At 40.4% G+C, this 15,845-nt stretch overlaps 1 protein-coding gene across 12 annotated transcripts in view; it reads right to left on the bottom strand.

The window, feature by feature from the left end:
• Positions 1-528: 528 nt before the first annotated feature.
• The window catches only part of ZNF521 (zinc finger protein 521), a 290,508-nt gene continuing 275,191 nt past the window's right edge, over positions 529-15,845 (bottom strand). For all 12 annotated transcript variants that reach the window (XM_035125723.3, XM_035125714.2, XM_035125716.2 and 9 more), the window contains one exon: positions 529-1,370. In XM_035125723.3, coding sequence (XP_034981614.1) covers positions 1,341-1,370 — 30 coding nt within the window. In that variant the 3' untranslated portion in view covers positions 529-1,340. The remainder of the gene's footprint in view (positions 1,371-15,845) is intronic.

Consider the following 15,845-nt stretch of genomic DNA (forward strand, 5'->3'; position numbering starts at 1 on the left):
TGGGGAATAAATGCATTGGCCTCAGTGAAATTTAATTCTTCTGAGTAAACACATTAGGACTGCACTGTAAAATAAAACACCCAGAAAGCTAGACTTTTTAAAAAACTGAACAAATGGCAGTCACAAAGTTTAGGACAGGAATGAGTAACACTGATGATGTTGGACTACAACTCCCATCATCCATGATCATTGTCCATGTTGGTGGCTTGGGCTGATGGCAGCCTAACTCCCAACAATATCTAGAGGGCTATAGGTTCTCCATTCTTGGTTTAGGAGATTGACATTTGCAAGCTCTGGATTCAGATCACTTAGAAGGCGGCGACAATCCTGGTATTTTTCTAAAGAAATATACATCTTAAACAATAATAAATTTAAACTAGAGCTTGAGAGGCAGTAAGAGCCTGATTTCTGGGATCCTGTGTGATGTGAAGGGGAAAATAATTTGTTTATTTATGAGTCAAAATTAAGTTGCAAAAGGTGAGCAGGTTTGTTTGTATCTGGGACAAAAAGCACAGCCACGCTGTAATGTAATGGTAAACTGAATTTATTTCCTCTTGGAAAACCATTCCAGTAATCTCCAGGTTCAGACCGCAGAGTAAACATTAATAACAGTAACATACAGGTTAGTTCAACTGATTCAAAAATTTGGCCATGTGACGTCATTAAGGAAAAGTCTTGAACACTCAAAAGCTTCAAATGGTATCCAGGGGGAAAAAAAGTTTCTTTGACAATCTACATAACAACTATTGCATATATGGTAATGCTATCTGTCATATCGCAAGGCTTACAAATATATATACAGGCCATATTCAGCTGGGGGGTCAGTTTGGAGAGAATCGGTTTGTTTTTATTTATTTTTACTTTTGCAAGTATCTTCAACAATAAAAATACTCTTGAATTCATTTGCTTGTATACCAAAAGAGAAATTGTAGACATAAGCTTGAATGAAAGGAAAGCCAAATAGGGTTATAATGTATTACTTTTTTCCTCCTGTTTCTTCCTTGAAAATAACATTTGTCTTAAGCCTTTTTTCCCTTTATACGTTATTCTTCTTTTAATCCTGCTTGAATAGGGCCCAAGTCCACTTGTCTTTATAAGACCATTTTAGTATCAGACAACATAATACATGTGCAACACTTTATATACAAGAAGTCTCTCCGGTGCTCAAAAGTTCAAACACATGAACATCCAACAGTTTTGATAATACAAGTTTTATGGTACAATACAATGTTTCTGAATAATATACATTAACAATGAAAGTCTCGTGCAAAGAGTTAAACATGTTCCCTTTTTTTTTCTTGTCCCGCAAAGAATCGGTTCCTGAAGAACTGGGCCTTGCACTAACTGCTATGCTGGGTCATTGTATGATTCTGCAAGAAAAAAAAGGAGATATGTGGTTATTGTACAGCCAAGGAAACAAAGCACGGCCGCAAAAACAACATGGCTGCAATGCATGTCACTGTGTTAAGTGGCCTATTATACACACTTTGATGTTGCTTTGTATTACGCACTGGAATCATTTCTATAATCTTCATCTTATGCACTTCAAAGTACATTAGGTCAAAGTCCAAGACAGCACTTGCCTAAATGTCCATTCGTGTCTATGTTGGTTTTGGCTTATAATGCAGAAAACACCAACAGACCATGCAAACATCTGGGCATGATTGCTAGCGAATGTGGCATGGCCCTTCCTTTTGTGAGAATGCTTACAGATCCATCCGCTGGTGGCAAATTTTAGTATGATAGCTGTTTTGTGTTAATATCATAAGTATCTTTTCAGAAAGCCACTGGTATGTTGCAGCTGAGCGTAGGACAAATCTCAGTATAATAGTTCTTTGTGTGGATGTCTCCCTAGGTATCTTTTCAAGAGGTCAGTAGTACGTGGCAAGTGAGTCTAAGGATAAAACGAAAGGTTGTGAAGAATCCTGAAGGAAGACAGAACTTACTCATATGTGACTCAGTATTTTTGACACCGCCTAAGGCTACACCCAAGCATCCTACAGGTACTTAGTAGGGAATAAATCCCACTGAACTTTATGGAAGTAACTGTATGGGAATTGAAGGTGGGGCTTCAGTGCGTGGAATGTGGTCTGTTTGCACAATAGGATTTCTCACCCGCTCCTCCCTGCTGGCTCCCTTAACTTGCTCTAGAGCAGGCATCCCCAATGTTTTGGACTACAATTCCCATCTTCCCCGAGCACTGGTCCTGTTAGCTAGGGAGTTGTAGGCCAAAACATCTGGAGGACCACAGTTTGGGGATGCCTGCTCTAGAGGGTTGGGGGAACTCCCAGAATAGATTTCGGGTATATATGTGCAGCATGTGTGTGTGTGTGTGTGTGTGTTGAGGGTAGTTTTACTGTGAGAGTGGATCTTATTGCCCATGTGCATATACCCAATGTATCGTAAGGCTGAATTTCACCCACGTTTAGGATTGAGTTGCACACTGTAATAGTCGCCACAATACGCCAACAAGGGCTCTGTCTGCTGGCTAACAATCTAAAAGGTTGAAAAGCAGAAAAGCAAACCCAATGCATAGCATTTCCCACATCAGTCGATATGTATCAAAATGCTGTAACACAATGACCGATAAGAAGATCCACAAATAGTGGATATTATGACTAATAACTTCTGTCTTTAAACTGAATATAATTAAGATTAGTTTTCCTGATTTAGTGTGACAGAAATGTGCTCATTACAGTAATGTTTGAAATGTGTTAAAATCCATGTGACCAAGACGTTTTTCAAAAATGCTAAAGTTTCTTAAAACTACAGCATCTGCTCACATCTTACATCTGTATTGTTCGGTGCTCCCTACGATGCAGGTAGGTCCCGATGACGCAAACAATTGAATTATAATCTTCTTAAAGGCAAAGTGAGGGACAACCATGTTCAGTATCTGAAATACTTTATTTTTATTAAAGATTTTCTTGATTTACAAAAACATGTGCAATGTCTCTCATAACATTTTTACAAGTCAGTTTCATTTGTTGAGACATCGGGAAGAAAAGGGGGAAAGAAGTAGATGGGGGAAAGATGGGTGGGGGTGGGGGTCGGGTGACGATGTTTCTATTTTACTTAATATATGTGGGGTTTTTTGTCAGCATCGCTTGTGCAGGTTCTCTGCTGTTTGCTTGTGTTCCTTTGGTGGTGAGAGATGTTGGGGTTGGCCTAGGACAGTGATGGCGACAGACGTGACATGCAGAGCCCTCACTGCTGGCCATCGGCCTATTTGTGCTGTTGTTGTCCCCCCCCCATTTGTTCTCTCGCTCCTCCTACAGCTTGTCTCCACTAGAGCTTCTCTCAGCTACAGCTTGTCTCTGCTGATACAGAGATTGGTTTTTTAACCCTTTCTGTGCTGTTTTCTTAATTGGGTGAACAGCGTTAGTTTTTTAAGCTGTGCTGGTTTTTTTTGGCACTATGTCTGTGCTGCGTGTTCCAGCGAAGGTATTATTCGTCATTTCTGTTCTCTTCCCCCCCCCAAAAGCAAAGCAACTTTTGCACCCCCCCAAAAAAACCCTCCAAAACTTTGGTCAGCAGCTCCCCCCAAAAAGCTCAACAACTCTGGGCACTTTGTGATAAATAAGGGTTTTTTTTGGCTTGGTTTGGTTAAATAATTAGTTTTTGGTTTATTAAATACAGTTATATATTACAATTATACATTTTTGTTATTTTAACTATAAATATCGTGAAATTATGGTTTTTTTCTCAAAGTGACACCCCAGCCGAGTTATGCTCGGGTTTTTGGCAAATTTTGACACACCAAGCTCAAAAGGTTGCCCATCACTGGCCTAGGATATGGGTTGTTCATTTGTGGTTGGCTGTGGTGGTCTTTGTTTTGTGTGTGAGTGGGGTGGGTGGGTGTTTTGGATCAGGTTAGCCATATTGATTTTCATGCTTGAAAATGTTCTAGGTAAAATTGGATTTGTGAGGGATGCAAAATTGAACAAAAATTTGAAACTTGCCCCTGCATTAGGCTTATTTCCCCACCACCCACCTACCTGTTCCCAGACCTATTATATTGCCGCTTCGGTGTATATTTAGGCCTTCTTTTTCACTGTATAATAAAGGCCAATCAGGAATCACAGGTCATGGCACTGTGGGGCCCATCAGATTTTGCTACTTGACAATGTTAATGTTCGTAAATAACCTCCTTGGATTGCCCTCACTCTGAATGGATGGAATGAGGTGATGGGATTGTACTGCCCAAGCAACGGGGCAGACTTTGTTTGTTGCACTGCATTGATGTCAAAACTGAGCACCAAGAATCTCACCCTAATGTAGGTTTAGGTAGCCTTCAAAAGTATATTAATAAGCTGGAACATGTACAGAGGGTGATCAAGGTGACAAAGGGTCTGGAAACAAAGCCTTATGGACAATGGTTCCTCGTCATCCTGGAACAAAGTGACAACTGGGGTGCCGCAGGGTTCTGTCCAGGGCCCCTTAATGTTCAGTGCTTTTATAAATAGGTTTATGGCCCGACTTGGTATAAGGTGTTCGAAATCACAATTATTTCCTGTGTTCCTATTATTATTCCTGTGTTCGAAATCACAATTATTTTTTATTTAAAAAAGAGCATTAAGACATTAATGTGAAAGATATAAAAGAAACCATGGGATTATTCTCTGCTGAGCCCTGCTGTGGTGCTCCACAGCCAATATGGCCTGCTGCACAATAAGATTCTCAAGAGAACATGGAGACAGAAACTCAGAGAGAAGCAACAGCGAGAAAAAATTGCTAATTAAGCAAAGACACAAACATGTACCTTGAGCAGCCTCCCTAAATACTTGAGACTACAAGGATGTGCAACCTCTTTGCATTTTTTTAGAGCATCAATGGACTAGAAATACCTGCCTAGGGAGAAAGGCTGTCTTTGAGTATAGTGCAGATATAACATTTATGAGACAAAAAGGTGAAAGATGGGAGGAAAGAGGTAAGGGAAGGAGAAAAATTCTTTAATCCCACAGAGAGCTACATTATATTCTGCCATAAACAAAACAAAAAACAAAAAAGTTGTCTATTGGAGGCACCATGTATAAGCGACTGAAAATTGCAACCATTAATCCCAGTTATGAACTGCTGGAGGTTTTGGTTTAAGGGTGTTTTTTTATATAAAGAAGGTTGTGTTTAAAAATTTAGGACAAAATTTTCCTCTATTATCCACCCAGCAGATCTGAGCTCTGATATCCTCCTCTTTCCATGTGCTCTGGACTCCCACTTCCATGACAATAGGAGCTGACACAAGTGGGGAAATCGAAAGATGGAGCTCCTGTTGACATGAACATGGGAGTTTTCAGTGCACAGGGAGAACCAATATTAGAGTTAAGAGCTTCTGTGTAACTCTGAGAATGGAATTTGCCCTTTACAGGACATACAGTATATTTGAGGCAGATGTTTTTAAAATTGATCTTCTGGAAAGCATGCAGTACTAAGTAATTTCCCCGAGTTCATTCTCCTTCCCCTATTATGTTGTTGCCACTCTAAGGCACCCTGAGTGATGTGTGTGCATTAAAAGGGCAAAGCAAAAATCATCTAAATAAAGATATAAAATTCAGCAAATTTTTGGAAATCTCAATCCTATTACCTCATTATTTATATATCTGCATTGCATGTTGCTGAGAAAGTTTGATACTGGGAGCTCTTTCAGCTTTTTTGTAGATTTTGACAGTTTGAAGAAGAAAAATGGATTAGAATTTATATTCTTTTCCAGGATCGGAATTGATGTCTTTTGTGCTTTGTCGTTTGTTACACACACACAATCTTGCTTTGCAAAAGCATACTGTACTATATGCAGAAATGGAGGTGCAATGACAAAAACATAATAGAAAGTTAGGGTTTTGTTTTTGTTTTTAATTATTTCCTAACAAGGATCCTTGCATTCCACGGAACAATGTGATGTCAGCGTATGTCACATGCCAAAGATTCTAAAATACTAACTTTCCAAGGGCACTTGCTCTATGATATCAGTGGAACTTAACATTCATATGATCATCTATTCAACCCTTTAGATTTCAGAAACTAATGTTGAATCCACAATTGACAGCTTGGTGCTTTAAACACTTGGGCTGTGTCCATTTCAGTGAACTTTGGAAACAGTCGTGTGTTTTGTCACTGAGTTCCACAGCTTTCACTGCAACAGTGAAAAAGCAGGGTCCCCCCCAGCAACTGTTTGAAGTCTCCTCTCCACCCTCTTGTATTTACCTGAACTAAATTCTTACAGAAAGCAATCTGAGAAAAGAGAACCAGAGCACTAGAAAGAAAAAAATCTACCATGAAAAAAACACTCCCTTATTCCAATACCCCATTAGAATCCCTAACGTGAAGTGCTGTTGCATTCAATTTAAATGAGACATTTCGAAGCTGAATGAAATGAATGCAATTGTTTCTCAAAAGCAGATTACAAATAAAGAAATAGAAAGATTAAATGGGGACATTATTGTTCAACAGATGGTGTCAGAATCACAGCAGCATGTTTTTCCTCTTTCTTTAATTCAAGAAAGTGAACACCAGTAATCAATCATCACTGATTAACTAATTATGGTATACTAACATTTTACAATTGATGGGAAATCTACATTTAAAAACTAAGCCCCCTTCCTGCTTTCTCCCCCTTTTCTGAAAGCCCACGGCATACCAATACAGTTTCAGGTTGTAAAACAGATTTCTACATTACTAACCTTTAAGCACCACTTTTTTAAAAACACACACACACACACACACACACACACACACACACACACACCAAAAGCAATTGGTTTCCAACAGGCTGGATAATAAGTCTTTTGACCTGCATTCTTCTCTGACCCATTAAGGTCACCTCTGTGCTCGGGCATATAGCTGACTTAGGAAATGCCTCCAAGTCCTGCATTTCATCTCCTGCCCACTCAAAATAAAGCTTTCTTTAAATGTGTCTGTAGAGGTCCCAAAAGACCAGGGAGGCATCCCTGTAGTGGGCAATGGAGGGACAGAAGCTTCTGCCTTTATTAATGAATGCAGACCATTATGAGTCTGGCTGGCTCCTGCGCTGTTCCCAGAAGCATATACTGTACGTGACTTAAAATGCTAGAATATTGACACAAAGCGAGCCAGGCAACCCTAAGGAAAATTACTCCTTGGATATAATGTAGGCTCGTAACAGCTATTAGAGTACAAAATAAAACCCTCCGGGATCAAACTGACATATACAGCATTCTACCTACTCCTCAAACATTAGAAGAATTTCTTTGTGAAGGCATTCTCAAGGACAGCATTAAACTGACTTTTGTAGCAATCTGCAACAGCTTACAGCTTTTAGTACTAAATCTCTAGTTTGAATCAATATAAGTACTATATCCTCCACATTAATCAATACATTTGGTTCAATACACATTCTATTAAATTATACTTTCTAATCAAGGTTTTCTGCTTCTCCCCCCCGCCCCAATTTGCTCCCTCCCTCCAAACCTCTTACTGATAGCTTTCAGTTTGTCCTCGGAAAATGGCAGGATACTTGGGGGTAGGAGAGATGGGGATGAAGTAAAAATGGGCAAACCCGGAATACCCCGATTACAAACCCTAATGCCAAGCAGGTGGTTTGATTTCAATAAGATTTCCAGAACTTCCAATCCTAGCTTTTGGGATTGATGATATAGCTCCTGCAAAACTGGACAAAGAAATGTTCAAGAACACACGAAAAGGAGATGCACCAAGCAAGGGGTCAGGGAAGGTTTCAAAGGGAGCTGCTGTAACATGCAGCTCCCTTTGAAAAAGCTCAGTTGGTTCAGAATATGCTAACTGGAACTGGCTATGTGAGTGCTTCCTGCCCATTTCTGGGCCCAATGCAAAGTGTTTGAGCTTAAAGTCTCCTCATGGCTTGCAACCGTGTACCTGAAGGACTCAGTCGGTAGAGCATGACACTCTTAATCACAGGGTTGTGGATTCGAGGCCCACATTGGGCAAAAGGTTCTTGCATTGCATCTGGTCCCCCATTGCAGGACCAGATGACCCTCGTGGTCCCTTCCAACTCTATGATTCTATGACTGCCTCTTTTCACATGCATCTACCTACACCTTGAGAACATCAGCTGATGCCTTCTGTTGGGAGACCCATCAAGTGAGGGGCAAAGCGTTGCTGCTGTTAAAAAGGCCTCTTCAGTGGCAGCACCCTGCCTGAGGAAGTACTCCTCACAAGGGTTCACCTGGTGTCTATTCTAATGTATTTTTGGTGCCAGGCAGATTTATTTTTATTTTCCCAGGACTTTTAAATCTTTTAATGCCTGCTGTAGCTCTTAAATCTATTTTTAGCACTGATGTTTTATTCTCTGCCCTGTTCTTGATTTTAACTTCAGGTTGTTTTAGCGCTTCATCACATTTTATTGAATAAATCCATTTTATTGTAGCTTTTAATTTTTTTTACTGTATGTATTTTACTGGCAATGTATATTATAGGGTGACCTGCAAAAGTGAAAAATAAAATAAAAAACAGAAGAGAAGCAAATGGGAAATGCTCACCTGAATATCAGCTAGATGGAGAAGTGATAGGCAAGTTCGCCTTGACTAAAAAGCTCTACAAAGCTGACACTAGTTCTTGGGACCTGCTTGGGGTGGTACTGGGATCCTGTGGAAATCATGGCCTCACCTCAAATGCCCCAGAAACCTCATTTCAGCTCCCACTAGTTGTGGCACATTGCTGGCAGGGCATCTACACCCATGGAGCTTTCTGTGGGCAAACCACACCATATTATCGTACCATGTCCCTGGCAGCGTAAGTGCCATTCTACCAGTGGCCCTCCAATTCCATTAGCAGGGTAGTACGTATGCTGCTCCCTAAGGCTTGTCAGTCAACTAAATGCCAACTTCAAGACTGCAGCATAAGACAAGTTTACAAAACCGGGTTATATTGGTTATATTGGTTATGAATAGCCATTGTTTTTCATACCACAAAACTGTTTGAATACAAGTTGGGTTGCTCCTCCAAGGTGCCTGGATATGAGATTACCTTAGAACCTTAGGTAAGCCTCTCTGAGCTCCTCATAAGATCAGTGGGGCATAGGTAGAATTACACAAATATTTGGAGAAGAGGATCTTGGCTCTAAGGAGTGCCAGTGAGATATTTAGATTTGTGAGATAGAAGTTACGATGTAAAAGGGGCCAGTATAGAGCTTTAATCTATTTAGGACAAATATTTCAATCATGGAACTACAACGTGTCCAGGTGTTAAGCTACATTGCTAAATGATCTAGTGGAAACATAGCCTTATAAAGTAGAGCAGTTTAATGCCAGAGCATGAAATGCTGTTGCATTCTGTGGGCAATGCCTTCCATTTATTTGAATGTTTTTCTCTGTATAAGAAACACTGCACTTTTACGTTTTTGGATTGGAACAGAGATTTCTCTTTCCTCCCACCCCCAGTTTACAATGAACCTGAAAAGAAACTGCTGAATTTTCTTTTGGCATTTAACACCATTCTACCCAACAGCACCTAACACACTCTGGACAACACTATATCACTATCACAGAGAAAGGTGAGAGAGCATAGCAAAAGTGAAGACGAGAAACTAAAAGAAAATGAGGGCAGAAACCAATTTTTTCTTCCTTGATCGTTCAGATTTATTTTTTGGAGAATTAACTGGAATGTTCAAAATTAATTGATCTTATCTTTACTAATCTCTTCCCAGTATTTGTAACTGGAAGGGAGGGAGTGTTTTTGGTTCACTCATCCCAAACTAGACTGTCACTAGCAAAAGACTGTGTCAACTGTGATAAAAATCAACACCATTATATATTTAAAGACGTGCAAGTAGGTTTGGACTTAACATAGTTTTGGTACCTTTAATACTTCTGTGTAAGGGAGGAGCTCCTGCAGTGAGTAGGAGCTTTTTTGCTCTGATGTTGCCATGCCTACCTGCCTTCCCAATTCCCAGCAAGGGAGCAAAGAGAGGGTAAGTGGACAACAGCAGCATTGTGAAAGCAAAGAATTTGCCACTCAAGAGTACCAGAGTTATACTTGAGCTCTGGCATATACAATCATTTATGCATAGGTCTCAAGTCTGATCTACTCATACTGCTGAATGAGGCAGTCAGGTGGACTGCACTGCTTCAAGACTAGAGTTGAAGAAATAATTTTTGAACGCTTTCCTCCATTAAAAATTTCCTGCAAACAGTAAAACCAACACAGCAGGAAAAGGCTGGGTTAGAAACTCTCTTTCTGATGTCCTTAAAAGAACAAAAACAGCAGGATTTTCTATAGTTTTTAAAACTTAGGTGAACTTTCAAAAAAGTTCCCACATTGGCAGCAGCAGAGGCCATTCAACTGTTTCAATATTCTGCTAATAGTATAGGCCCAGCCTTGGATTTATTCACGTGTGTGATATACTGGCCACATTAGCCCTATTGGGGCATGCTGCTCATGTGTAAAGGCTACACATTACATGGAGATGGCTTGTGCTAAGCTCTGTGCCCACTCTGCTGTGTCTGTCAATCTTCAGAAGTTGGAGGTTGAAGTCTGAAGCAAAGAACCTCTTCTATTCATTGAGGTGGCACTGTGTGATTTGGAACCTCTCAGATGACTCTCCCCGTGGGCCTTCTTCCCCATCACAATCACACTCCCTTCAGTCTTCCAACTGTATAGAAGAGGTGCGATTTACATGTTGCACTGCCCAACCAAGGCAGAGGCAGGCGGGAGGGTGGCTCTCCCATGCTGAACAATATGCAGCCCCAGGCTGTCCACAAGCTGGGGAAGGTCTCCAGATGGGAAAGCCTGATAAATGTGCATAGGCCATCTACATGTGCTTGAACATTGAGCGTGATAGCAGGGCATGGCTAACATATACAGCACTGTTGTCTCTTTCCAGGCAACCTAACCCAAATCAAGTGAAAACTAATGCCTGAACAATGCTTACGATTTGTGGGAAATCATACAGCTTGTCCAGTTCAGACAACAAGGCATGGTTTGACTGTGGTGTCTGAATTGGGTCCACATGGGAAGTTTTATCCTAAAATAAGTCAGGGCTCTGATGGGCACAGGACACTTTCTAACCTTGATAGAGCACAGCCTTGGTTAAATTAAGAGGTGGGAAGCTGGCAAGCAAGCAGTGCCCTCTTGCTCAAGCTTCTTGCACACATGTCGCTTTGTTAGGCACAAAGTGCCTATGTTAAACCCAAGCCAGAGGAGGATATCACCACATTTCTACGCCACAGCAGTTCCAGTACAGGAGAGCAACAAGAGACAGAAGGCTTCAATCGGCGAGACCATCTAATCAAATATTCAGGGATTAAGTCAGTGCATTATGGACAGATGTGTTCATGTGCCAGTTGTTTCTCTGCTTTAATTTTTTTTTTTTGCCTTGTAATGTTTAATTTATCATGCTGGTGCTTTTTAAACTAGAACATCTGTAAACAAGCTTAAGTACGACCTCTCTCGTTTTATATCCATGCACTGTGCTCCTTCTTCGTGCCTTAATTGTAGATACCTTCAAGACAAATCAATCTACAGCAGGAAAAGAATGAAATAGCAAAGGAACCTGACAAGCTGTAAGGTGTTTCTCTTTTACGGCATATGCATTCCCTGCTTGCTCAGTTCTGACTCGGGGAACACAACCCATGGTATGCGCATACTATTTCTTTATAGGTCAAAGCCAATTAAACAAATTACTGCTAAATATTTAACAGCTCTGTTTAGTAATTAGCGGCAAATAATGGCAGCTTAAATTGATAATCACACAGATGTTTTTAAAACTAAGCCAGCTATAAAATTATTTGTATCTACTTAACAATCTTTGTGTCTCTATATGTGAAAATAAATAGTTAATTTCTAAGAATTCAATTCACCAAACTTTCATTCCCCCCCCCCATTTAAAGGAAGGATAACATCTAGCTAACAGGATCAGCACATTCTCTTAACTAAGCCATTGCTAGCGTCTCCTGTCCATGTTATATCTTCTGTAATTTTCAGTTACAGTCAACAGGACAGCTGGATTGTTGCATTCATCTTACTATGCCTTACATACACCCTCCTGTTAAATTCCACCTACCCACCATCCAATAGCACTTGGATTTCTTGCAAATTACCCAGCCCTTCATTTCCTCCCATCAAGCCCTCTGTACTGATATCTCTGCCATCTCTGAGCAATAGAAGCAAGTGAGCCAAGACAATGCAAGGAAGAGAGACCCCTCTCATTGTGCTGCTGCAGAGAAAGTGGTTTCATAATGTCACACACACTATGAAATAATTGGTTGGAAATAATTATGAGGCTGCAGAAGGCAAATCTGTCTGGTCAGGCTTCTGACATTCCCAAGTGATGGATATTGTCAGAAGCGAGCCAGCAGTGAACCATACTGTGCAAGTTGGAGTTAACTCTATCAGCAAAAACACGATTAGCACAGACTTGGCAGTATCAGGCCTAACAAGCACAGCAACTTATCTCCAGTAGGTCTTGCAGTTGCTGAGACTGAAGCTCCCACCTCCTCACAGCTGCCTAAGTCCCCTTCTCTCCAGGGTTTTCCCCAAGCCTCCGTGCCTGTCTTTGCTTCTCCCACTTCATGTCTCTTCTGTGAGATTTGGGAAGGGGCTTGTCACAGCAGGAGGGAGACACCCATGACTCTTCACCAGCCTGACTCATTTCTCCCTCTTTGTTCTCATCGAAGCTTTCTGCTTCCGCTTCTGCCTCTGATTCTGCACGGCTCTCTGCCACAGACTCTACCAGCTCACTAAACCTTTTTACCTCTTCAGCTTCTGACATCTCTTCTTCCCCATCATCTCCCTGTGGCCACTCATCATTGTCCCACCATCACTCCTTGGGGTCTGAGCCTTCTTCCCTTGGTGGTTCCCCATCTGGTTCCTCCCATCATTCCTCTGCGACAAACCAGTCCATATCTCGAATCAGCCTCAACCAATTTGGACAATAGTCAGGAATGAGGGGAGCTGCCGTCCAAAATATTTGGAGGGCACCAGGTTGGAGAAAGCTGTTCTAAACAATGGTCCATCTATTAATAAATACAAATGATGAGATGTTTACATTTTTTTCCTGAAGGTCAAGAATTCAGGATGCACTTTAAAAAAGCACAAACTTCCAAAACACAAACACAGAAGAGAAAAATTGGAATGAGTTTTCTGTGACATGTTATAAAAGACAATAACATTTTATGTCCTTATTGTGGATCTTGGCTGTAAACTTGTAGTGTCCTCATTCTCTGCTGCCTTGCCCCTGGTGTAATCACTTACACTTGTGCAAAGTGAGTGGAAAATGCTACCAAAGCAGAGTACTGGAGTTTTATAGCTACTCTGTTCAACGGTGGCCGACTGCTCCAGGGGCAAAAGTAATAGAAAATTGTGCACGGAAATTTTCTGATTTTTTGTGGAAACCGCTATTACCATATCCCCTCCACAGTTATCAGTCAGCATCTTTCTTCCTCTTGAGAGTTGTTCCAGTCTCCTAAAAATAATTGATATCTCTGGCGAATGGAAGCTTATGTTCAGAATGTCCAAGACTCTCATTGCTACAACACCAGAGCAGTTCACAATCTATAGTGTTTCCAGCTTTACAATGCACTGTGCTATTACAATGTTATCGCTTCATAGAAGGAAATAGTGCAGAAATGCAGTTTCCTAAATAAAATATCCACTGACTCAGACTGATCTGATAGTTCAGGAGTTAATCAGTTACAGACGATCAGGACAATTGCTCCCCACAATATTAAAATATAGTGCTGTAAGTCAAGGCCTGATTACAGAGCATATGCCATAAATTTCTTAAATATCATTAGTTCCCCTCATACTCAAAGGTGCATTGTCTAGAATAGAAAGTTGCTTAAAGGGGAAAGTAACTGGAAGATGGAAGAAAACAAATGGTGGAAATAGGAGATGTGCTTGAAATCGCTTGAAATGGAAGTGCCTGGCGTGCTATGGTCCATGGGGTCACGAAGAGTCGGACACGACTAAACGACTAAACAACAATGAGTGTTTATACACTAACATTAAATATAGAAAAAAGGTAGATTCAATCACATATTGTGCAATCATTGAGTCATAGGAAACCAAATACAAAATCATGTGTTGATAACAGAAAAATCCATGTAAAACTATTTATATGTTTTATAAACAAGACTTCATTCAGAATAGATTCAATTTCAGTCTGGGAATTAATTGTTGGTAGAGCATGAGACTCTTAATCTCAGGGCTGTGAGTTCATGCCCCACATTGGGCAAAAGATTCCTGCATTGCAGGGGGTTGGACTAAATTACTCTTGTGGTTCCTTCCTTTAGCTACTTGTGACCATGCATTTTTGGTTTTCCTACAATGTGTGGGGTGGCAGTTATCTATACACCTGCTCACTATCTTCATATACTCACAAATAAGTAGAGGTAATTGGACCTATTTTAACTTTTTATTTAAAAAACAATTCAGAAAATGTAGGTACAATAGACATGTTTGAGAGTGTTGGGAAGTCTGCTACATAAAACCTGCATTATTAAGGATGAGATCTATCAATTCACTGATTGTATTTAAATGGAAATTCATGAATAAGGCTTTGGCAAAAATGGATACTGAATAAGCAGAAAGTTCCTCAACTCATTTATATACTGGTACTTTGACTGTGTTTTAGGACAGAGCAATGAAATTGAGTTCATGCAGAAATTCACTTTGATTTTTCAGTTACCAACCCAATATTTTGTATTCTGTCTCCTATGTCTCTATTATTGCATGTATGAATGGACTTGGTTCTATATTGTTCTTCTTGTTATCAATACAATTGCTCTTGTGCTTGTAAGCACATGGCATCTCCCCCCAGTTTCAGCTAACTTCCCCCACCATTACCATTTTCCAGTTACTTCATCATTTTTACAATCTTAGGCTTTCTGTTTAAGACAATCAACTTTTGACTATGTTGTCTTGCTCATCTCCATTTATTCTCTGCTCTGCCAAACTCATTTGTTATTGGTCATCTCAGTCCCTTTCCCCACCTCTTTCTCTGCACTTCCTGTTTCACATGCATTCATTAGTGACCTCTTGTCCTTTGGACATCTTAAGATGCTGAGAACAGGGTGGCCATTAGTTGTTTGTCTTATAAATCGAAATATTACATGGTTTTCTACTACTTTTTAGACCCCCTGAAATTAATGGACCTAATTTAATCCTTCTCCTTAATTTCAATGGGTCTATTCTGAGTAAAACCCATCTGATTACCACCCACTGATGTTGAATGTCTGTCCCTGTTTCTTTCTTCTATCCCATGTTGCTGCAATTGCCTTTAAATAAGGAAAATCTTGGCTCAAAGTGAAAAGAACTCTGTATAAGGTTAGCCGCACCTTGTCTGTGTGGCATTAAGTCACCTGAAACTAATCAACTTCACCTGTCCCACTACATGTTGCAAAACCCCCAAAAAACCCAGATCTGTGTTGTGGCGCTTTGATGGAGCGACTGTACTATATATCTCATGTTCCTATGTAACATGCAATCAAAGCTACTTCATTAGATGAGGCAGGAACGCTTCCATCTAATTAAAGCAACTCTTTAAAGTGAAACATTGTCTTGATCCTAGAATAAAGGCAGAATCTTGTCTATCAGAAGGTGATTCATCTTCCTACTGCACGCTTACACCATTTGAAAAAGCAAGCTATAAACAAGCAGACACAGTAATGCTGCTACGCATAAAGGGGCAGCCAACAGGAGGCCTCCTTTCTAATCAGTACTCAAAGGAATCTGTCATAGTGAAGTGGCACTTACTCTAATTTAAAGCTCTTATGGTTACTTTACCTTTGCAAAATGTATAAACTAATAACTTTGCTAAACTGCCTTGGCATTCAAAATATATAAACAACAGAAGCACAACGGCAAAGGCCTGAGCTTAAAAGGAGGGGGGGGGAGCAGCT

This window comes from Zootoca vivipara, chromosome 8 (genome assembly GCF_965207765.1).
Source record: "Zootoca vivipara chromosome 8, rZooViv2.hap1.1, whole genome shotgun sequence".
NCBI lineage: Eukaryota > Metazoa > Chordata > Lepidosauria > Squamata > Lacertidae > Zootoca > Zootoca vivipara.